Source organism: Xiphophorus hellerii, chromosome 16 (assembly GCF_003331165.1).
Source record: "Xiphophorus hellerii strain 12219 chromosome 16, Xiphophorus_hellerii-4.1, whole genome shotgun sequence".
NCBI classification, from domain to species: Eukaryota; Metazoa; Chordata; class Actinopteri; order Cyprinodontiformes; family Poeciliidae; genus Xiphophorus; species Xiphophorus hellerii.
Genome location: NC_045687.1, coordinates 12,344,167 through 12,368,980, shown reverse-complemented (window position 1 = coordinate 12,368,980; position 24,814 = coordinate 12,344,167). Strand labels below are relative to the sequence as shown.

General features: G+C 39.2%; 1 protein-coding gene across 2 annotated transcripts; it reads left to right on the top strand.

Annotated features, from left to right (window-relative positions):
- Positions 1-225: 225 nt before the first annotated feature.
- On the top strand, positions 226-24,814 carry abca3b (ATP-binding cassette, sub-family A (ABC1), member 3b). 2 transcript variants are annotated; one of them, XM_032587973.1, is made up of 31 exons: positions 226-527; positions 1,897-1,995; positions 3,487-3,733; positions 5,611-5,738; positions 7,955-8,120; positions 8,287-8,546; positions 8,641-8,757; positions 9,668-9,788; positions 11,068-11,241; positions 11,329-11,510; positions 13,190-13,336; positions 13,445-13,574; positions 13,670-13,824; positions 14,110-14,265; positions 14,355-14,565; positions 15,270-15,420; positions 15,866-15,964; positions 17,281-17,479; positions 17,562-17,868; positions 18,281-18,554; positions 18,658-18,862; positions 18,986-19,205; positions 19,833-19,991; positions 20,077-20,249; positions 20,616-20,750; positions 20,841-21,035; positions 21,123-21,310; positions 21,387-21,557; positions 21,867-22,063; positions 22,150-22,223; positions 23,017-23,148. In XM_032587973.1, exons 2-31 carry the CDS (start codon positions 1,942-1,944, stop codon positions 23,146-23,148), a joined length of 5,127 nt encoding a protein of 1,708 aa, XP_032443864.1. In that variant the 5' UTR covers positions 226-527; positions 1,897-1,941. The 2 variants fall into 2 exon arrangements, with proteins under 2 accessions (XP_032443864.1, XP_032443865.1); XM_032587974.1 differs by lacking the exon at positions 226-527 and having other exon boundaries at positions 1,942-1,995; positions 23,017-24,814.

Below are 24,814 nucleotides of genomic sequence, written 5' to 3'. Positions count from 1 at the left end.
CAAAAAGACAGGAGGTAAGACTGAAAATAAAAGTGTCATTGTTAGTGATGATGGAAATGAGTATAACATATATTATTATCGTAGTGGCCTATATTGTAATTTTTTTAATACACATTTTTTGTTTTTACAATGATTTAAAGAAGATTGAAATATTTAAAACACTAAAAACCCCCAGCTGCTGAAATCACGTGACACGCCAATTGTGGTCACGTGTTCCGTGTTTTGTTGACGTTTGTCGGTCGCTGGCTTTTTGTGGATGAATTTACAGACTTTATCCAGCCGCTGGTGCAATGTCATCGGCCTCTCTGGCAGGCAGCAAACTGGAAGGGAAACAGCCGGCCGAGCTTCGCTGCCAACGCGCTTAGCTCCTCCAGATGCAGCCGCACATCGACAGGGAGGCTCGCTGTGATGTTTTACGGACCGGAGTGAGAAAATAAGGAGGAAATTGTTTTCACCCCGACTGGAGGAGAGCGAGAGATAAAGAGCGAAAGACCACCGTTTATATTCCGAAACTGTTTAATTTTAAGGTAACTTTTCATATTTGCATAATAAGACTTTAAATTGTCAATTCCATCTACAAGCCTGCAGATAAATGTAAATATAAAACATCAATATTTCCTTTTCCTTTTTTGTCCAACGTTTCTACCTAGCTCCATCGTTTGCATTCGTGAGATCCCTTAGGAATTGACAAGCAGCTGTATTGTCCAATCAGAGGAGCGAGAATTCGGCCCCTAGCCAATCAGAGAAGAGAGAGACAGTTTCTATTTTTCAGGAAGGAGTCCATGTCTTTTACGGCATTATTGTTTACTAAAACAGATAAACAAAGAAATCGTTGTCTTTTCGATACATAGCACATGACCTTTTAAACGGAATTAGGCAACGAATACGTAACATAAACCCAGAAGTATCATAATAATAGAATCGTCCGAAAGTCAGACAAATGCTGCCATTGTTAGCGTTATTACACGTTCAGACTTAATTACGTGATTATGCATAGGCAAAATAAGGCAAAAATGAGTTGTATTGTTGTCCATTTGTGAAAAATAATGTTATTTTAACCCGAGCACTTCTTTTTTCTTTTTCTTTTTTTCTTTTTACTATACCTGACAAATGGATCTCCGTAGTTACATTTGCATAGGTCATTTTTTAAAATCTTTATAAATGTATTGATATATGTTGTAAAAACTGACTTTAAAAATACGAAATTGTGGAAAATAATACTTTTTTAGCCATCGTTTTTTTTTCACGTTACAACCACAACTTTATTTTCCACATTTTTTTTCACAGCTTATGATAAATGTCTAAATAATTATCAACACAATAAAGACAATTTAAAATCTAAAGCTTCCATCGGTGTAAATATATATTTTTTTTAACTGTATGGCTGACCAGCATAAAGCAGCACATAACTATAAAGTAGAAAGAAAATGACCCTCCACGCCAATCTCAGGTGTTTTGCAGCCTCTAACATGTTTCTTTCCAGGATCTCCACAGTGTCATTCAACCATCACCATGTTTCACAATAGGGATAGCCACAAATAGCATTTTGATATAGGGTCAAGAATAAATAATTGGTTTTACCTGACCAGAGAACATTTTTTTCATGCGTTTGCTGACTTAACTACATGTCGGGGATTTTCTATCCTTTCTTTTAGCAGTTCAACAAAAAAACACTTTTGTAGCTATTTGAGATGACTAAGATAATTTGGTAATTATAACACTGTCGATTGCTCAATTTCACTTCTCTTTTTTTGTTTTGTTTTCTTCATTTATTTTGAAATGGAAACTGAGAGATCAGAGTCCTTTTCAGGCATTATTTCAAAATTTGCATAGTTTAGTGCCTTTAAAAAACAAGTAAAAACCCCTGTAAAATGTTAATGTCTTCTTTTTTTTCAGCCCCTACAGAAAGCTGCCTGGTTGGTGCCTTGTGTCTGTTCAGCTATGGCTATCGCTAGACAATTTGGACTGCTGGTGTGGAAAAATTATCTTCAGCAAGTGAGTAGGACATTCAACCCTTTTCTGTCCTTATTAGGTCCCATCATGGTTTACAACTGCATATTGTCTGGTTTTGAGTTTGGTTGAACTCAAAGAGCAGCTTGTATAACAGTTTTTAAGTGATGGGCTTTTGGACACGATAGATAAAATAAAGTGACTAACATTTTGCATTAACAATTTCAGATATGTTCCAGCCACCTTAAAATAAATATCTATATTATGCTGCATTATGTCACATGCTTTCTTCTTCCTTATATAGTTTTCATGAACTGTCTCGTCTTCCTTCATTTAAGTTTTTAGAGGTATTGTGAAATAAATCATGAGACTAGACAAGTCAGATGTTTTCCCAGAACACCATATCATAAGATTCAAAGGCTGACGGTGTACAGATGATAGGAAGTAATTCTTCTATTCAACAATGTTTAATTTTTCCCACCCACAGAGAATACTGGCACAGCTCTGTTTGCCTATTACTGATAGTAGCTGCTTGCATGAAGCAGAACATTATTATCAGACAATGACAACAATAAGTTAGATTATTGGGCAATGGAATGGCCTGTTGGCTATGAATCATACGTGCTTCAAAATATTAAACCCTCTGGAAACGTCTGTGTGAGATTGTGGTTCCTGAAGAATTTCCATCAGAAAGCAAATTAGATAAAATTTAATCTAGAAAATTTTTTGGCCTATTTTTTTTTAATATTCAGCATTAAACAGAAGTGCTTAGAATCTGTTTTATGTTTTTACTCTCCTTTACGGAATGTGAGCCTCAGTGCTCACATTCCGTGAGCACTGAATGTGCTTTTTTTGTCTATATGAATTCCATGTCGTGTTTATATGCCGAGATAATGACTCAATATCAAAGCTGCAAAAATATTATAGATGTAATATTTTGGCCTTAGAGAAATAATTGGTTTCAGAAGAGACTTTGTGTTGCTTAAATCCACCCTTCCCTTCTTTCAAAGTAAAGTCCAATTTTTTATTGATTCTGCGTAAACGTGATCTAATGCTGATGTCATATTCAGTTATGACACAGACTTAGACTTGATAATAAACATCCAATGTCCTGAAACTGTTCATCTCACTTTATGCTTTAACTACTGGTCAATGAAGTCAAACATCTTTTTCCTGAATAGAAGTAATAATCTGATAAACAAATCTAACGCACTTTAAAATAATTTTGACTTTTTGAAAGTGCCATAAACTACATTTGACTTTTTTGTATTTGTGTTTCTTGTTTTAATTTTTCCAAATGTCACAAAAACAGACTTTAATGTGTTTTATTTGTTTTTTATGCAACAAACCAAGGATTTGAAGAATTTTGCATTCTGCATTCTGAAACTTGCATTCTGGTTCTATGTTCCTGCTGAACCTGAAAGATATGCACACCTTAGCAAGACACTTTATTTATTTCCACGTATTTCTGTTTTAATCTTTATTTCAACTTGACTGACTGCTATAGAAAAAAAATCTCCGATTTCTCCTCTCCAGAAACGTCAGATTCTGGTGACGCTGGTGGAGATCCTCTTGCCGCTGCTTTTCTCTGGCATCCTTATTGTGCTGCGTCAGAAGGTGCCTTTTCAGGATTACCCAAATGCCACAATCTATGAGAGCTTTCCTGTCAACATTTTACCCAGCCGTATTTCACGAGACCTGCAGCTGGGCTACGTGCCCAGTAACTCCAGCGTTGTGCGTCAGGTGGCGGAGGACGTCCGAGGCAGCCTGTCCCTGCACTCAGGTGGGTAATCATCAGATAGGGTAACAGGCATGGGGCCACCGTTGTAACTGGTAAGACAAATACCACAGGCTTCTCAATGTTTGTGGATCAGGACGGAGCTGGGAATACTGGTTCCTCTGGAAACAGCTCTCAGGAGAGAAAACATGCCACACCCTTTCCTTGTAGACAGGGAAAGAAAGGCAGCATGGACAATATAGCATGTCTGTCTGCTCCCTCAAGACACAGGCATAACGTCTCTTTGGTCTCTCCATACGCGTACATACCTTTTCTGCATGACTAGTCCTCCAAACAAACACTCAGGACACCTGACAGCTCTGCAAACATTATGACACATTTGGATTCATTTTGACAGACAGATAGACATACACACAGTGGCTGCTGTGTAAATCAAAGATGGGTGAATGCACTAGCATTCACAAGTTTTCCTGTGGTCAGACAGGTCAGACATGTGAGATCCCACACTGGATCTCACATGTCATTAATTCTGTTTGAATTAATGAATAATTCAAACAGACGAAAAATACAGAGGGGAAGTTGGAGGGGAATGAACTGAATTACATTTTATTATTGTCGCATGCATGTGATCTCTGAAGTTAAAACTTGGACTGCATGCTTAAAATAGAATGTTTTTTTAACAGTAGGTTCATATTTAACTACTGCTGTAGGTGATCTGCACAATACTAAATAATCTAGTTTTTGTAAACGCTGATAGCAGGGAAAAGGATATATGGTTTTACATCAGTAAACCACTGAAATTTATAGGGCTTGGACAACGAGGACATTAATCAGAGAAGCAGCCAAAGTCCATGTTGATCTGCAGAGATTCACCACATTACACAGGGCAATACTGGGAAAGAAACCTGTTGGAGGTTGCAAAAGGCTTTAGACTGAGTTGTGGGTTCACTTTCCCATGCGGTGATAACCCTAAAAATACTGGCAGAGTTACAGTAAATTGGCTTTTCAAACCATATTCATGTACTAGAATGGCCCAGTCAAAGTTCAAATCTAAATTCTACTGATAAACTGTGGTAAGACTTGATTCTAAATGCAGTCCAACTGAGTTCTGGCCACTTTGCAAAGAATTGTAAAATATTTCAATCTCTGCATACGCACAGCTGGTAGAGAATTGGTAATTGTTGCAAAAAGTACGAATTGAATGTATTAAGAAAGGGCTGAATGTAAATGCACAGCAGAACTCTCAGGTTTTTAGTGGAAAGAAATGCATGCTTTTCTTTCCACTTTACAAATGTGCTCTATTCACATAAAATACTCATAAAGTGCATTGAAACTTGTGGTTTCAAAGAGAAAATTTGAAAAAACTCAAGGGGTAAAAATACTATTGCAAGGTGCTGAAAATATGACTCTAATTTTCTTTTCTAATTATACAGTTACATTTGCTTCTTTTATGTTTGCCCACTAGCAAATAAGGCACAATAATCTCTCATTAAGCTGTACTGAAATTGCCAGCAACCTATGTGATTATTGTTTAAGCTTTTGGTTTTTCAGCTTCTTGCATTCCCTTCCGTTCCCTCAGATTGTCTTTTACGCAATGTTTGTTTTATGAGGCTAACCCAGATTTAACCCTGGCACTGATACAATGCTTACAGTTTATGCAGTACTCACAATATCTTTGTATTTGTTTGATAGAAGAATAGAAAATGACAAGTTTGGGAAAAAAAATGGATTTAATAAACACTGTGGGGAAAACTAAAAATAATTATCTATTGTTGATGTCTGTTTGGGGAAGTCACAGTATTCAGGATGGCAGCCAGATCTTGGCTATTTCCCTGCTCGTGAGAGTTAAACATAGAAACCAAGAGGCAGACATGGGCACAGTCGAACATGAGAGCCACTTTTTGTGTTTGTCTTGGTCGCAGTGCGTGGCTTTGAGACGGAGGAGCAGTTTGAGAAGCACGTCCGAACCGACCCTCAGTCGCACCAGATATTGGCCGCTGTCATCTTTGAGCACTCCTTCGCTCATGACGATGAGCCCCTACCCCTGCAGGTAAAAGGCATCGCATTCTCTGTCACACCCATGCTATGTGCATTTGAATACTCGGTCAACAATCCTGAAGCTGATCTCTATGTAAGGAGAAAAACCAGCATTGCTGGTTTAGCCCCTTTGGTCCACTTCCTTAAAATGTTGTTGATTTACTGGTTCTGAGTTGACAGCTTGGATAGAAGGAAGAATCCAGTCTAATTTCATTGAGTCTGGAGAGTTTAACAGTTGAGATAAAACATTTATTCTTGCGCAGCCAGAAAAACTAGAAGAGCAGAGCTCTGTGCTGTAAAGGAAACACTGATGCTTACCGCAGTGAAAGGAAATGAACCTCGACTAGAGTAAATCACCAACATCACCACTGTATACCCTGTCTCATTACATTTTACACCTTTACTGTTTTCACTTCAGTTCACCTGCAGTCACAGTCATAAAATCTGAGACAACAATTGCATAAAAGTCTAATGTAAAACAGTAAACTGTTCACATACAAGCATTCATTCCTTTCAAGCATTTTTTCTTTTGTTTACAAAGTAGTGCGTTCAGAGGCTCATTTATCAAAGCAGCAAAGTAATACATTGAAGAAGAATTAGATAAAACTTGACAGTGGATAATATTTCAGTGTAGTTCCTAATATATGTGGTTACATTTCTCATAAGATATAAATAGTCAAATGCGACAAGCCTCAAGTTGCTGAACTGGCGAATCACCACAAAAAGTATCGCAGCTATACATAGGTATATTTAGATTTGTAGATAAAACATTTATCTACAAATCTATTGTCATATTACTGAAGCTTCACAGTTTTCTATGTTTATTGAAATTAGTCGCTCTTTATTTACAGTAGAAATCAGATTTTTAAATACACTGTGTAAAAAAGCAAACAACCATTTTTTTCCTTACTGACATTGACTCAGACTAAACTTTTTTTTTACATCAGTTAAAATTACCAGAATTATTTCTAATTATTATTTGCTAAGTACCAGGAAAAATATCAAAAATATTGTAGATATTTAAAAATAGTTTCTTCAAATTCAGAATTTTACATTTGTTTTATTGTGTCTGTATGTATTTTATATTTCAGTCTTTTCTATTTTATAATCGCATTGTATTTTATGATTGTGTATAGCACTTTGGTCCTGTTGGTGTATAAAGTGCTTCATAAATAAAGTTGGTATGGTACATTGATATCCATAGTATCTGTTAGAATGTTTTTTTTTAACTTTATGACTTGAGTAAAAGGTTTTGGATTTCCCTCTGCAATCTTCTCACAAACATTTTCTGGTGTTATGGCCCATTGTTCCTGACAGAAATAGTGTTAATGTGTCCGGTCTCCAGGCTTATACACCTTTTCAACTAAGCCTACTAATCTCATACAGCACTGAGATCTAGGCTTTGCGAATGCCACTCCAAAACATTGACTTTTTCATCCTTAAGCCACTTTGTTGCTAATTTGGCAGTATCTTCTGAGTCATTGACTCACTAGCACCCAAGCTTTAATATTCTACATAATCTCTTGAGATGTTTCTTTAAGATTTCCATCTCATCACCTTCCTAAAGTAATGACATAAGTCACTTTTTTGCCAAAAGTGGGTTTTTTTACCCAAATCTTCTTCTGGCAATAAATAACTTAGGCCATTATTTTAAGAAGGAAACAATATGATGTTCTTTCCTCATGATGTCATCTGTTTTAGGAAGTGCACCAATCCATTCTGCACCAAAACACCCCCACAGCATACACAGCTGGTGCTCTCAGGCTTGGAAAAAATTCCCCTTAGCCACAGATTAGTTTCATCATGTTACAAAACATGACGTTACTGAGTGCATTTGCAAACTTTAATCTGGCGTTCTGTGGTTCATTTTAGACTATTTAGCTTGTTCCTCTATGATGTTGATGCAGGACTTTTATTTATGCGGATAAACCAACATCTTTACAAGATCTTTTTCTTTTGTTCTGTGACTGAGATGCACATTTCTCATCAAAACCATTTCACTTCTGGGACATAAAACATGTCTTTGTCCTGAAGGCATATTGAAGGTTACACATAACCATATTCTGGATTCTTTAATATAACTATTTGAACAGAAGATTGTGACACCTTCAGTTAACAAAACCTTTAAAGGAGCTTTAGACTCTGCCAGAGAGGCTAAGCATTAAGCTTTGCTCTAAAGTTGATTATGATTTGGTGTTTTTATTTAATTTTCACTCTCTTGACTTGCAGGTGAGCTACCACCTGCGCTTCACCTTCACCCCACGCAACGCCCCACCTAGGGAGAAGTCCGAACTGAGCCCAAACAGTGACCTGGACTGGCATACTCTCAGCCTCTTTCCCCTTTTCCAGCTGCCAGGGCCAAGGGAGCAGCATGACAAGGATGGTGGGACACCAGGTGACAACCAATTTTTGTGCATAAATTGCTGTTAAATATCTTAAAATCCTCATATGTTATTGCCAAATTCTGTAGATTTCAGTGAATAATTTCTTCAACCCAGATCAATGATGGCAGATTTATATTACTAACTGTGCGTTGTTAAAATGCATTTTTTCATACCAAGGTTATTACCGTGAGGGCTTTCTGGCAGTCCAGCACGCAGTGGACAAAGCCATCATGCGATCCCACAACAGTACTGGAGCAGACCGTCTGCTGAAACAGACCAGGGTGGTTCTGTCACGCTTTCCTTACCCTAGCTTTATCTATGATGTCTTCATCTTGGCCATTCAGAACCAGCTGCCTCTTCTCTTAGTGCTCAGCTTCACTTACACGTCCCTCAACATAGTGCGAGCTGTGGTGCAGGAGAAGGAACGGAAGCTCAAGGTATTGTTACGTGCCCCTGTAGGAAAGTAGCTTAAATGATTAATTCAGCCAAACATATACATTACCTTTGCCTTGTTTATCTTGTCCATTTCAGGAGTACATGAGGATGATGGGCCTCAGTAACTGGCTGCACTGGAGTGCATGGTTCCTGATGTTCTTCCTTTTCCTCTCCATTTCAGTGTTTTTTGTTACTCTGCTCCTCTGTATCCGGGTGAGTTTGTGACTAAAACTATCCCCTTTATTCTGATGTAAAAATAACATGACGTTATGGTTACTATTGTGTTTACTTACCGCATGTATGGATCCAATGAAACAATGTAAATCTAACTTAAAGCTCAGTGCTTTTAAGTGGTGGTTCAGCAAAATGACTACAAAGGTTGTGCTCTCAGTGAATCATTTAGAAACATCTAATCGCTTGGAGAAACAGAAGGAATAAAGAAGACAGATTTACCAAAATGCAAAAAAAATATCAAATATCTTTTTACTTCTCCATCTTAATCAGATTATTCATAGATTGATTAAAGTCTACATTTGTTGATTTGAATATTTATTCTGTTGGAAACTTGTGTTGTTTAAGATAATATTTCTTATACGTTGTTTTTTTTTTTTTTCAAAAAGATTAAATATGTGTTATGGAAGCTGATAGATTTTTTTTGACCTTACTACATCTCCTGAGTGCTGTTATTGAAGGCTGGTTGAATTTCAATTGCTTGTTTGAAAGTGAATTTTAGCAGCAGAGGTATTTAAGTGAGCTGATAGAAAACAGACAGCTGTCAATCAGATAAAAGAATAATTAAGCAACACGTTCTGTTAGCCAGATAAATAAAACATTGCCTGCCAACATTTTCACAGTAGTGGCATTTTGAAAGCACCAAAAAAACCCATGCAATGGACACCTCCACACACTTCTGTGGGATGGTGCTACATCTGTAGTGTTATTGTGAAATTTTACAGTTCATTGTGAGCAGAAAATTGCATTTGGTGACATTTTTTCTTGGGTTTTCTGTCCAGTAATTTTCTGTCTCTTTTTCGTAAGCATATTATTTGAAAATCCCTTTCATCACTGTTTAAATTATGCATTAGGCCGGATGCCTCCTTGACAGTCCATGTTATTGATTTAGGTGAGTCCTAACGGTGCAGTGCTGAACAACAGTGACCCCACCCTGGTCTTTGTCTTCCTGCTGGTCTTCACTGTGGCCACCATCAACTACAGCTTCATGATCAGTGCCTTCTTCTCACGAGGTGGGTGGCTTTGTCTGTTTGTAGTGGGTAATTAAGTCTCCTTTTCACTGGCTTTTTTTGTGCTGCACGTGTGGTCAAATGATTTTTTTTCCCCCAAAAAGTACAAGTTGTACAACAGTTTGCAGTTTATCAGATTCTCCCCCTTAGTTCAAACTATGACTTATCAGAAATATGTACAATCTTTATATGCACAAATCATATGTACCTTTTAATGGTTAAAGGTAATTTAGTGATCAAATTACCTTTAATGTTTAAAGGTAATTTAATGTAACTTAAGTGTTTTTTTCTAGATCACAAATGTTCTGCTTACAGTAAAACATGCATAACAGGAGGCTTTAGTGGTCATTTTAAATCTCAGCATTTCATTGATAACCTCAAAGATAAAACAAGCCGCGTAAGCCTCTCCTTTTTCACTTCCCTTTTCTGCTTTCTTTGCTCTTTCACTCAAAGTCCATCCATCAAACCAGAATCCATTTCGTTTAACTTTCTCCAACAATGCAGCTAAAATTGCAGCGGTTTCAGACCAATTTTTGCTCCATTTTGCTACAACAGTCGCACACAAGTTGTTATTCATTACATGAAAAGTATCTTGAGTACATCACTTGGAAATGTTTACAGAAGGAAGGTCTTGGAAAGCTTGAGATCAATTATTTACTCTTTTAAGACTGACATCGGTGCATTGATATGTTGTTTCAAAATGTGACCTCACTGCGCTTTTTCACCTGTGACTCATTTTTCTTATCTGTGTCAGAAAATTCACTTGGTAATCTTGACCTACATTACCTCTCTTACTCTTGTTTTCAGCTATCACTTCAGTCTACCATTCCTGACCTTTGCATTGTTGATAAGCTGACTCATTTAAATAATGGCAACTGTTGCTACTCTTATAAAACTTAATTTTAGGAGGAGATAATGGCATTTGACCAATGGATGTTCCAGTTGAGCTCAGAATGTCACATTGACTGCTACAAGTGGTCTTTGATGGGTTCATGTTGTGCTCATTGGAGTTGGAAGCAGAAGCAGCTCCTAGTCTGTCAGTTTTGCTTCCTTTCCCATTTTTCCTCCCTTAATGTTTTATCTGAACCTCTGGGAAGATTCACATTGCCAAACAAGGAAATGGCTTTTTGAAGAGCTCACAAAATCCTTTGCCTGTCAGCTATTTGCTTTCATTTATGTTATTGAATTGTATCAGCCAGCAGAATATATCTGTAATGTTTCTTTTGCAAGATTGCTCCCATTTTTAAGATGAATTTTCAACATTTTCTCTGATGCTTTTTAGCCAACGTGGCGGCAGCAGCGGGCGGCTTCATCTACTTCCTCAGTTACCTGCCTTATTTGTTCTTGTGGCCTCGCTATGACTTACTGAGCCACGCTCAAAAAGTGTCGGCCTGCCTTATCTCCAACGTGGCCATGGCCATGGGAGCTCAACTTATAGGAATGTTTGAAGGCAAAGGTGAGGTTTGTGATCAAACTCAACCCCTGAAATGCTACAGTTTTCTTTGTTATTTCAAGTATTTATTATCAATTCTTTGCTCCTCAGGTACTGGAATCCAGTGGTCAAACCTGTTTGACTCTGTGACAGTGGACGATGACTTCTCCATGGCCCAAGTTCTGTGCTTGCTGCTCTTTGACTCGGTGCTTTACGGCCTGGTGGCCTGGTACATGGAGGCTGTGTTTCCCGGAGAGTACGGAGTGCCTCTTCCATCTTACTTCTTTCTACTGGTACGCCAATCATCAAAACACCAAATGCAAAAGAAACTTCTGGGGCTTAAGGATGAGAGTGCAAATTGATATTTTAGTATTTTGTCAATTATGGTTTTAATTGGTGTCTCAAACTAAAAAAGAAGGCCTGAAAATATGAACTTGATGGTTGATAAAAATCCCTAACGCTTCTTCAGCACAACTTTTGTAAACTTGGACTCAATGCAATTTTCTTTTATTTAAATACCGTGCACTAAACTGCATGTGCTTTATCCAATTTAGGAACCGGTATGTTTACTACTGTTACCTTTAAATGTAAATCAGAAATAATCAAAGGGTTTTTAGGATATAAAATAGACAGGCTGATGAGCAGAAATATTTTCTAATTATAGTTTGTACCATTAAAGTATCACCTGGGTCAATTTTTAGACTCAACTCTCCAGGACTCAAACTAACACTGTCAGTAACATCAACATTTTTTGAAATGTAGCAGAAATTTAAGATAATTAAAAAATGTGCATCCCTTCTTCACATTTACAGCAACTCCTCCAAAATCAAACTGTTATAAATATCTACATTCCAAATGCACACTGTTGAGTCGAATATAACACAAAATATAAAGAAGCAAAAAAGACTGAGGTAGAGGTATGTGGATAATGTTTCAGTGGCTGATAGATATAGTTACTGTACTTCACCCACTAAAATAAACATGAAGTAGCAGCAGAGTTTACAGATTTCCCTTCTGACAATATTACGTTATTAATGCTAGTTGTAGCTTCAAGATAGAAAGGAACAGGCCCTGCACTGCAACAGCTTTCATGCAGGCATGTGCTTGGACAGACTATTATTTGGTGTGGCTTCAGTGCATGTCATTAATAGTTAACATAAAAAATGTTCGCAAGGCAACAACTGATATGGTGCCAATGTTGCTGTTAATAGGTGAGCATCCATGCACACATAGAAACACATAAGATAAGAATGCATGGATCTGTTTGCAGCCTCGCTACGGGGAGGTTTTTTTTTTCTTCATTTTAGAGTTAGGCACTCCTTGACAGGTGTAGTTGATAAAGACTTTATACAGAACGGTGGTTGTCATTTTGGTCTGTTTAATGCATTTTTCTTCTTCCAAACACCAGTAAGTGGGGGTGTGTAAGAGCCCAAGAGAGACATCTGCTTTCAGTGAGACTGGTTTTGATACAGAGAGATTGGAAGAGACTTAAAATGGGAGGCTCAAGCATGTCAGCCAGAATGAGACCTTCAGGTTCAGCTGGTTAGAATAACAGGAAGTCCTTACCAGCCAACACAAACACTGTTTATCTTTACAACAACTTTGTGTGATCCCAAAGTGACGTTTCTTTACACAAACACCTGTGTTTTTACACAAAAAATAAATTCCTGGTAATTCGTTTCCCAGCTGGTCAGGAATTCAAGGGACTGCCAGTAGGGTGTGGTTTAGACGCTGACGCACGTCTGTCAGCATCCATTGTGTGTGTGAGGATGGTGGGCAAAAAATGAGCTTTTATTCTGACTCTTAGGAAGAAACATTCTCTTCTTGTCCACATAAACATCAATCCTGCAGCTCAGCTGTGCTCCTTTGTTTCCTCTGTCTAATCCCTATTATTTGTAAGTGAAAATGTAATGTTTTTTAAAAGCATTGATAACAGTTATTGAGTATTTTGTTTTAATCTTCTGAACCGCAGCCTTCATACTGGTGCAGCAGCCCTCGCATGGCTATGGTAAACGAGAAAGAGGAAGATGAGGATGCAGAAAAAGCTATGAAGGGAGAGTTTATAGAGGAGGAGCCAGCTGGAGTAGTATCTGGAATAAAGATTAAACACCTCACTAAGGTAAGAGGCTGAAGACCGACTATCTGTTGGGTATAAAAGGCTCTGGCTCCCAGGTGTGCACACGTTATGGTAATGGTTGCACTGGTTCTGGGTATCTCCCTCTGCCAGGAGTTCAAAGTAGGGAACAAGACACGGCAGGCGGTGCGAGAGCTGACGCTGAACATGTTCGAGGGGCAGATCACAGTGGTGCTGGGACACAACGGTGCTGGGAAGACCACCACACTGTCCATGCTTACAGGTCACCAGTCACAAACATGACCGGAAGCAAACACTGACCATGCACATCAAATGAGTCACCTAACTGGGATCTGTTCTGTTTCCTTCACATTGCAGGTCTGTTTCCTCCCAGCAGCGGTCGGGCCTACATAAATGGTTATGACATCTGTCAGGACATGGCTTTGATCCGACGCAGTCTGGGCCTCTGTCCTCAGCATGACGTTTTGTTTGACAACCTCACAGTGAGAGAGCATCTGCTCTTCTATGCACAGGTATTGAACAATATAGCAACATGCAAAGTTACTTATAACTGTAAACTGATCTTATGATTTTTCCTCACACCAAAAGGTAAACATGAAACTCTTTATCCAGTGGTGCTACTGTTTTCAAGAACTGCTTTCTAATTAGATGCAAGTTTAAGGTGTAAAGGAGCTTAAAATGACCTCTTAGACTGAAGGTCAAAACTTATTTGTTGCCCGTTGACTTAAATATAAAAATGTGAAGCTAGTAAATAGAAATGGATTATTGTTTGTTATGTAAATGTTTATTTTATACAGCTAAAAGGCTTCTCCAAGGAGCAAATTTCAGACGAGGTGGATCGTATCATCTGCATTTTGAACCTGGAGGACAAGCGACATTCTCGCTCCAAGACCCTCTCTGGCGGCATGAAGAGGAAGCTTTCCATCGGAATCGCCCTCATTGGGGACTCCAAGGTCAGGAACTTTACAAATGCCTTTTATGGTCATTCATTTACTTAATGTCCCCCTCCATCAGTGAATACCTCCTCTGCTCCTACCTCCAGGTCGTCATGCTGGATGAGCCCACATCGGGGATGGATCCATCAGCACGACGGGCCACCTGGGACCTTCTCCAGGGAGAGAAACGAGGTCGCACCATCCTGCTCACCACTCACTTCATGGACGAGGCCGACCTGCTTGGTGACCGGATCGCCATCATGGCAGGAGGCGAGCTGCAGTGCTGTGGCTCGCCACTATTCCTGAAGAACAAATATGGTAAGAAAAAGGTGGAGGGCGCTGTAGCAGGCCTTTGCCTGAAGAGATTTTTACATGGTGTACATTTTGTTCTTTTAATATTAAAAACAAGTTCAGTCTCTCTCTTCTGTTCACTTTATATATTGAGACTTAATTTCACCTTTCCTGACCTCTAGGGAAACTAAAATGCAATGATTAGGTAGCAGTTGTAAAGGCTTCAACTGCTTTGCTTAACCCTCCTGTGGGCTTAAGAGATGGGGTCAATCGGACCCCACAAGCTTTTTACCCTATGCACGATCTGGTATAGTCACTCTGCCTCCGCATGAATTTTTTTTGTTTTGTGGGGTTTTGGGAACTGACTGTCTGATGGGGCACCTGCCACCCCTGGCTTCTGTGCTGTCTGACTGTGACATCTGCCGCTCTCCTCCTGAGCGTCTCGCTAAAACCACAAGAGAGTTAAATACGATTGTGGAAAAAAAGAAAAAGACAAGATTCGTGAACAGAAAAAAATGCAAAGCAAAGCCAAATAAAAAAAGTAATTTAAACAACTTATACATATAGTTCATTGACAAAAGTACATTGCACTTCTTACACGGATTTTAAGGATCTGGATCAGTGACCCAGTGGCTTTGCCAATATAATATCTTAACATTTCCAATTTTGCATTGCTTAGTAAAGGAAAAATTATTATAAAAATAACATGTATGTTTGCGTTTGTTTGCCAGGTGCTGGCTACCACATGGTGATTGTCAAAGATTCACTTTGTAATGTATCAGAGATCACTCGCCTTGTCCATATGTACGTTCCCAATGCTACAATGGAGAGCAGCGCCGGAGCCGAGCTCTCTTACATCCTGCCTAAAGAAAGCACCAGCAGGTAAGTTATGTTGCCCCAGATCATTCATGCTAAAGCTCTTGTAATCACAGTGTGGGCGGCCTTCCAGGTATTAGATTCACAAAACCCCAAATCAGTGACTAAGTTGTAATTATTCTGAACTGATTTATTTTGTGAGTCAGCAAATGACTCACAATTAAATCTGGAGTCACTTGGTGTGTTAGCAGTTAGCTCAGATTTGTTTCTCATTACATCTAAAATGAACATCATTACTTTTTTATTTTTGTCTCTTTTTACATACATTTTTGTACATTGGGTCAAACAGTAGAAGAATATATTATTTAACAAGAACATTATTGTGGAAATTTGAGTGGTTTTAGGCTATCACTTTTTCGACCTTGCTATACCTTGACCCCTGTTCCCATTGACAGTTGAAAGTCAGCAGGTGATGTACAGTGTAGCACATCTCTTTTGTTTGTTTATGCAGGTTTGAGCTGCTGTTTGCTGAGCTGGAAATGAACAAAGAGGAACTGGGAATTGCAAGCTATGGAGCCTCAGTGACCACCATGGAAGAAGTTTTCCTCAGGTAGGACACAGGATCTTCCTTATTTTCTCAACCACACCTTTTTTTTGTAGGAGCAATGTTTGTCTTCAGATTCAAACTAAGCTGGAGCTGATGTTTACCTTCCTCCTTTGTTCATATAACTCCAGTTCCTGCTGCTCATTTATCACGTCTTTCTGCTTCCTCATGGGTTTGATTCTGTATCTGTGGCAACTTGCTCGCAGTCGCTTCCTCTGCTGTGGACTTAGCTCTGCTTGCTGCTGATACTGGATGTTTAATGATAACTTCGCTGCTCCCAAAGCCTCATTATTTACAAGTCCTGCTGAGATTTTGTTCATACCGAAAACATCAGATATGTACCGAGACTAGCTTTTATTTGAAAACCTTAATAAAAGATTTCATATTTAGTTTTAAAAATGCATCCAAGTGCTTTTTTACGCTTTGTTGTCACTTTGCAGTGAGTAGAATGCTATAAACTAAACAAAAACAGTTAAGTGATAATAACGTCCCCCTACTTCTGGGTATCTGAACAAACAAGTGAGACAAAACAAGACATGAAAGGGTTTATTGATTTCTAATTTCCTGAAAACCTGAAGTGCTCTGAGAAAAGATTAAAACTTTGCACAGTGGGAACAAAGATTTTGTTTTCATGCTTTTAAATCAAAATATATTGATTATCTGTCATTCCTTACTTTTTCTGTGAAACATTGATGTGAACGTCTCTAACTGACCTGACCATCTTGCTGGTGACAGTGATATTTATTCACTGCTAAGTGCTGTGGATATGTCTTGGCCACATCCGACATGAACAGTTTCTAGTTGCAAGCCTCCCGTGGGGCTGACTAATTGTTCTGCTCCTTGACCAGACTACCTACAAAAGCATTTCAAGCATATTTCTCTGGATTCCTTGCATTCAAACAGTAGGGGGTCAGTAAAGGATGCTCTTTCATAGAGATTGTGCAGCACTCTGTGTCCTACCGGTTTATTGAGAGAAAAACCCTCAAAACTTTCACAATGCATTGTGAAAGCTGCATTGTGTTTTCTTCAAGAATGTGCTTGCAGCAAGCACATTCTTGCTTCAAGAGGGAGCAAGAATGTTTAACTTTTTAAAGTCAAAATCTCATTTTCACTGGGAATTCTGTTTGAAGTCCGAAAAATTTGTTTGCAGGAAGTCTGACCACTGCACTGGTCTTTTAAAAGTAGCAATTTATTTATCCATAGGTTAAAGAAAACAACTTTTCTACTGTGTTTTTTTATTTTTTCTTATGAAAGCTAAATTTATATCCTGGCGGTAAAAAAAACAACAAAAAACAAAATCTGTGGTCAATTTACGTCTGCAGAGTTGGAAAGCTGGTGGATTCTAGTTTGGACATTCAGGCGATCCAGCTGCCAGCCCTTCAGTACCAACATGAGAGACGCTCCCATGACTGGACCACCGACGACGCCAGCAGCATCAGTGGCCTGACAGATGTCACTGATTTCACAGACAGTGGAACACTCATCTCTGATGATGGGTCAAACATTAAACTGAACACAGGGGTAAGACTGCAGAAGTTACATGTTATATTCAGCGTATAACATCCACAGCTCTGTTTGAGTTCTGCCGGGTTTGTGTCAACAGGTCAGACTCCACCTGCAGCAGTTTTATGCCATGTTTCTGAAGAGGGCACTGTACAGCTGGAGGAACTGGAAGGTGATGGTGGCTCAGTTCTTGGTCCCTTTGATCTTCACTGTTGTGGCCTTAGTGGTGGCGCGCACCCTCCCTAACCACCAGGACGCCCCCCTGCTGAGGCTGGCCCTCAGCCACTACGGTCCCACCAGGGTCCCTGTGGCCCTGCAGCCAGGCGCGGGTTCGCTTTCTTCTTCTTTAGCAGAAATGTATACATCCCAACTCCCGGCCCAATTGGGTGAGCTGAGAAACATCACAGGTGAGACACTGAAAGAAAGAAAATGACTAACTCTTGGTATCTAGCTAACATTGTTACAAAAAGTTCTTTTGAATGGGAGGTAAGGGGTTCTTTCTTAAAATTGGATCAACCCACCAAAAAGTGTCACACAAGAATCTCAAACACTCTGTGTGACTCAAAGCAGCAACAGTCAGCACATAATCTGTAGGGTACATGAAGTACAGAGACTTGTGGATTCCAAAACTTTAGAAATTGCTGCAAATATGGTCAGGTAGGTGTAAAATGTCAGAACAAAGATCATCAACCAGACAAGTCAAGGTGTACTTAAAAATGACTTAATACTGTGTAAATGTATATAGGAATTGACGATTTAAAACCAAATTGCATGAAGATGTCAAATCACAATCTGCTTTCTTTCTTTTTGACTATTTAGATTTCACTAATTATGTCCTGACCAATGCGAAAGCAGAAGGCGGGATCTTTAACGAGCGCTGCGTGGTGGGCGCTGCCTTCCTCGGCAGGAGTAACCACTATTCAGAAGCAACAGCCTACTTCAACAACCAGGGCTACCACACACCTGCCACGGCCCTCATGATGGTGGACAATGCTCTGTTCAAACTCCTAGCTGGGCCCAACGCGTCAATCCTGACAGGCAATTACCCCATGCCCAGAAACCTGTCTGAGACTGCGAGGAGCCAGCTCACAGAGTGAGTACAGGACAGGATGTCCCTGATTAAAAGAATCAGAAGCATGAAAAATTAATGAGTAACATTTGTAACATTTGCTTTTTGTTATTTCTGTCCTCTGTAGTAGTAAGACCGGGTTTGCCATTGCCATCAACCTGATGTACGGCATGGCCTCACTGTCTAGCACTTTCGCCCTGCTGCTTGTAACTGAGTCTGCTATCAAGTCGAAGCACGTCCAGCAGGTCAGCGGCGTCTACCTGTCCAACTTCTGGTTCTCTGCCCTGCTGTGGGACCTGGTCAACTTCCTGCTGCCATGCCTGCTCATGCTGGTCAGTGGGAAATCCAACCTCTGTTCACAGAAGAAATACTCTGAGAATAATTATCTGGCTGTGGTTTGGATTGTTTTGGCTACCATAAGAAGAGATTTTGTGTGTTTTCGTGTTTCGTTCCAGGTTGTATTCCAAGCGTTTGGAGTTGAGGCTTTTGTGGCGGATCACCACCTCATCGATGTTCTCCTGATACTCCTCCTGTACGGATGGGCCATCGTGCCTCTGATGTATCTGCTCAGCTTCTTCTTCTCCACTGCTGCCACCGCCTACACACGCCTGACTATCTTCAATATGATCTCCGGCACGGCCACGTTTCTGACCGTTACCATCATGACCATCCCTGGTGAGAAATGGACACAAAAGTAAAAAAAGCAGGCTGTTTTTGACTGAACCCTGAATGATTGCATTTTTGTGTCAAAAGAACTATCATTAAATATAAAGTGAACATAAACCAGCAATAACTGACAAAAAAGTTGTTTTTTCAGAAATACACAAAATCTATCACTGAATTTTGTAAAGCATTTTCTTTCCACCTATTTTGTGTTGATGCATCACTTAAACTCCCAATAAGATAAACTGAAATTAGTGGTTTTATTAAGACAAAATAAACAGTTTAAAAGGCATAAATACTTCAGGAAATAAGTACCCTGTAGTAAAACTGCACAAATTAATTTGCCTCTTCTTGTCTCTGTTGCCAAATACAATGATCTTTATTATTGTGTGGGAAGGCATTGAAGGCTAATGTTCACAGAGTTGGCGCTTGGTTAGTTAAAGTGGGATGTGTGAAGCTTCTTGTTCTGGAAAGGTAAGAAACTGCAGGTGTGATTTCAACTGTATGAGGGAAGGTGTTTGTGAAAAATCCTTGAGATTATCTTTGGGTAAATAGTTAAAATCAATAATGGCAGTCATGCAAAGGCTAATTAAGTGTCCATCATTACTGTTTATAGTCATTCTTCCTTATTTCTTGCAGAGTTAAACCTGGTGCACCTGTCACACTTATTGGATAAAGTGTTCCTGATCTTCCCTAACTACTGCCTGGGCATGTCATTCAGCCAGTTCTACCAGAACTATGAATTCATAAAGTTTTGCACCTCCAGCGAAATCAGCGAAGTCATTTGCAAAGTCTTAAGTAAGTTCTATTTCAACAGAGCTGAAGTTAATAAAAAAGATTATGAAAATCATGAATTTGACTGAGTGTTGCTATGTTTTTGCAGATATCACATACCAGCCAAACTACTTCTCCATGTCAGAGCCTGGTGTAGGTCGCTTCCTGGTGTCCCTCATGGTGCAGGGCGTCGTCTTCAACGCTCTGCTGTTTGTCATCGAGCTGCAGTGTGTCCGCACCGTCTGCAGGCTCTTCGCCTCTCTGGGCAGAAAACGCAAACAGGTGGAGGCAACAAAAATACTTCAGCTTGACCGTCCTCTTTATTTAGAAACTGCACAAACTGCAGTGAATATTTTCTTCTTCCATTTGTGAATCACAAGGAAAAGAAAGGATGACGTGTCTGTATGTTTTAATCCATAGTGTGAGTTAAAAAAAGTAGCTTAAGCTGAAAAGTAATTCAACACCTTCAAGTTAAGATTATTAAACATGTTATGCATTTTTTAATGGAATTTTGTGTTTTTTTTTGTTTTTTTTTTACTTTTCTAACTATTATTGGTATTAAATGTAAGAAAATGTGATTTAAAATTTATATTTAAGTAGGATAAAATACTGTCATATTTTGATCTAACATATTTGCTTGGACCTCAGGTGACTCTCTTGGATGATGCGGCGTTCCTTCCAGAGGATCGGGATGTGGCTGAAGAGAGGAAGCGGGTCCTGGAGTGCCAGCCAGTGGTGGAATCCATGGTCGGCAGCCCTCTCATACTGCATGAGCTCAGTAAGGTGAGTTGCACAGTTGCCTCAGTGTAAATATCCGTGCTGCATCAAGATGTAAAAATGTGGCAGGTAATCACGTCACTCTGTCCTGCTCAGGTTTACAGCAGCGGGGAGAACCTCTTGGCTGTGGACAGGCTGTCTCTCGCGGTGGGGAAGGGTGAGTGTTTCGGCCTCCTGGGCTTCAACGGAGCAGGAAAGACCACGACGTTTAAGATGCTGACTGGTGACGAGAGCGTCACATCCGGAGACGCCTACATAGACGGCTACAGCATCCTGAGGGACATTAAGAAGGTGAGTCAGAGAAAGGGACACTATTTCAGTGAAAGACGGATTAGATAGTGCTGAAATCTGACACAAATGTTTATTCTGCTGTCGCAGGTGCAGCAGCGCATTGGTTACTGTCCTCAGTTTGATGCCGTGCTGGATCACATGACTGGAAGAGAGACACTGAGCATGTATGCCAGACTCAGAGGAATCCCAGAGAAGTATGTAGCTGGATGTGTGGAGAATGTCCTGAGGTCGCTGCTGCTGGAGCCTCATGCTGATAAAGTGACCCGCAGCTACAGGTGAGTGGAGCTCTGTCCTGTACAGATGAAACAGTTAGTACATACAGTGTTAACTGAGATATCTGAACTCATGCAGCGGCGGTAATAAGAGGAAGCTGAGTGCAGGTATGGCTCTGATTGGTGGGCCTCCGGTCATCTTCCTGGATGAGCCTTCCACAGGGATGGACCCTGTCGCTCGGAGACTGCTGTGGGACGCTGTCACTCGCACCCGGGAGTCTGGGAAGGCCATAATAATCACCTCCCATAGGTGAACTCTTTATTAATTCTTTACTTGTTTGGTAAAAATGAGAAAAGAGAATTATTAAAAGAGATAGAATTTATCATTTGAGAAGGTAAGAGACAAAAAAACCAAAACAACAAAGTCAGAACTAAACAAACGGAATGTTGTATCTCCGTTAATGGAACAAATCTTTGGAACAAACTGTCTAAAGAAACGAAAGAAAGTAGATTAATTTTTACGTTTGCAAAGATAATAACATATACTAATATAAATAATAAAAATATGTATTGACCAATTACATTTTGGTTAATGTAAATGGATGTGTTCTCACATCAGCATGGAGGAGTGTGAGGCCCTCTGCACCAGGCTGGCAGTGATGGTAAACGGTCAGTTCAAGTGCCTGGGGAGTCCCCAACACCTGAAGAGCAAGTTTGGCAGTGGCTACACGCTGCTGGCTAAAGTCCACAAGGAGGACGATCTGGAGGATGGCGACCTGCAGCTTTTTAAAGACTTCATCGAAAGCACCTTCCCAGGTCAGAGGCGTCAGGATAAAAGTGGAGTTGAGACCAAAACTGTGCTAGCAAACCAAATCTCACTTTGGACTTTCTCCCACAAACAGGAAGTCAACTCAAAGATGAGCACCAGGGAATGGTTCACTACCATCTGACAGATAAAGCACTAACCTGGGCACAGGTACAGTCGCTATGTTTATATCAAACGACTGCTAGTTCAGCTGTATGTCACAGAAAGTAACTGCCTCTCTAAATGGGCTGTGCTAGAGCTCCCTCTAGTGGAGAAGGAATAACTAACTAGTAACTTAGGTAGATATAAGGAGAACAAAGCAAGTTAAGTAATGATTCTAGAAACTAAATTAAGTTCTACAAAATGTTTGATGTGAAAACTTACTTTTTTTTTCCTAATAAAGGAACAAACCAAACATTCACATGACAAAGAACCTTTACAGAACTGATTGATCAAAAACAATACATTTTAGAAAATAACATGAAAGAAACGTGGCGAAAAAAGAAAAGAAAACATTGAAATAGAAAAGCAATCAATATAATTAAAACATTGGACTATTTTCTCTGAATATTTTGGATTTATATTTTCTTGTTAAAATTAAGTCTTTTGTGGCAAATACAAAATTTTGTAATATTTCTTTGTCAGTTTTGTTGCCAACCAGCACCAATATGCTTCAGGATAGACACAAACTGTATGCTTTTACTCATTTAGATTTCATGCATTACATGACATGACATGACATGACATGACATGACATGACATGACATAATATGTCAACATAACAAATATAATAAATGTGCATAAGAAAATTTTAAAAAGTATATTTATATTATAAATACAATATAATAATATTTATATTTGAAATAAATACAGTTTTTAAGTGGTTAAAATTACATTACCTCATCACAAAGACATGCTTCATCTCTTTTGTCTCCCCTCGTCACCTTCTTTCTCCGCTGTTCAGGTGTTTGGCACGTTGGAGGCAGCCAAAGAGAAGTACCGCATTGAAGACTACTGTGTGAGCCAGATATCTCTGGAGCAAGTATTCCTCAGCTTTGCTCAGTTCCAACACTGCACACAAACGGACAGGAAGTAGGTGGAAGGAGCCAGGAATCCGTCCATAGTCAACCTAAAACCTGGTGGGAGCAAAAACATTGTTTGACTCCCATCTCCATTTCTGACTTGAACATCAACACTAACAAAGTCAACGGTCCAGTCTGAAACTTGAGCATCTCTTCTGCTTCATGAGACTTTAATTGCTCAGTCACACTGTTTGTTGTTGCCGTCTGAAGCTAGGAACACTGACTCTTATCGTAGCTTGTGGGGTGTTGATTATACCAAGTGACAAACTCCTAGATCTGCACCTTTTTTAATCGAGTCAAACGCAATGTCAACCCTCAACCACTACGAACTGTGTGTGAGAGGGTTAATGTGTGTATGTGTGTTTGTGTGCGTTTAATATTTGTACAAACTTTGTTTTTCTTATTTATGACTTTTATGACTACTGTTCCCATGATTTTGTGCTGATTGTCATCACAGGAGAGTGAACCACTGATGATTGTGAAGCTGCTGTGCACCTTCGAGCCTTATCCAACAAACTAATTCTTTTTATGTCGTCCTGAACAGAAGGACTCCAGACACCGAAGAGTCTCTTAATGTTGCCAGATGTACATAATGTGACACATCTATGGTACTCGTACTCAAATCAAGACTGTTTTCAGTGTAATGCATACGGGAAATCTAAATGAGCAAAAGCATGAAGTTCAGCGGGAGGAGAGCAGCAGGTAATGAAGAATAATCTTTAAGTTAAATTTAATTATTTCTTATTATAGACTGTACTCCTCCTCTTTCAGTTAATGGGAATCACAGTTTCTGCAGCAACATGCAGCAGCAATGTTAACCATTACAGTTTAGCTTACATGCTCTTACATGTAATTAAATTGCACTTATGCAAATGATGCAGTGAAAATCTTAATTTGAATAATAACAGGGCAGATAATAAGTCTGCCCTGTTATTATTGTTATTCCTTAACTAACTTCTATCCTAAAAAAAACAACAAACCTAATTTAAAATATGACAGAATTAGTTAGGAATTAGGAATACTTCTTCTAAGCAAACCAAAGCTTTTTCTCTGAGAGATAATAATCATCACTGTATTTTACTAACTTTTTCTTTTGCCATTCATGGTGTATTACACCCTAGATCAAAACTTGTCAACATTATTATATTCCCCATATATTATCTAGAAATACTCAGAACTACATTTATTAAATAGTAACATTTCCGACTTATATTATAGGTAAACCAAGTCTCCTGGTTTCCTGTAATCTCTGTGATACAAACCGGGACAAATAAGATTATCTGCTCATCTCCTCATATTCGAGCGAATCACTTCAGCAGTGTGATGAATGTATGCTTCCCCCATGCCGTCTAACATAAGCAAGATAATACGTTATCTTTTATTAAGCTCTTAATTTTCACTTTTATGACTTTTTTTCTTTTGTATTTTTTTGCACAATTCTTTCCCATTAAGCGAATGTCTTGAAAGAGTTACAGCATGAACACTTGAAATGTACGCACGGCAAACTTTTAAAGATCGACTCCTGCTGAAATTACGGTGTCATATTTTAAAAAAGGGAATTTGCATCGTTGTAAGTGTGTATTGTACTGTACCATGGAACTGAACCTGTCAAATCTGTATGTATCATTGTCCTTTTTAAATAAAATAATGCTCTCCATGCAAATGGGAGCAAACCTTTAA

What these genes read in the sequence shown, in the direction of transcription:
- abca3b (XM_032587974.1), top strand. Translation starts at nt 1,942, where the DNA reads ATGGCTATCGCTAGACAATTTGGACTGCTGGTGTGGAAAAATTATCTT. An exon ending in CAGTGCCTTCTTCTCACGAG is followed by an intron (nt 9,789 to 11,067) that starts GTGGGTGGCTTT and finishes GATGCTTTTTAG; the next exon opens with CCAACGTGGCGGCAGCAGCG. An exon ending in AAGCACTAACCTGGGCACAG is followed by an intron (nt 22,224 to 23,016) that starts GTACAGTCGCTA and finishes TCCGCTGTTCAG; the next exon opens with GTGTTTGGCACGTTGGAGGC.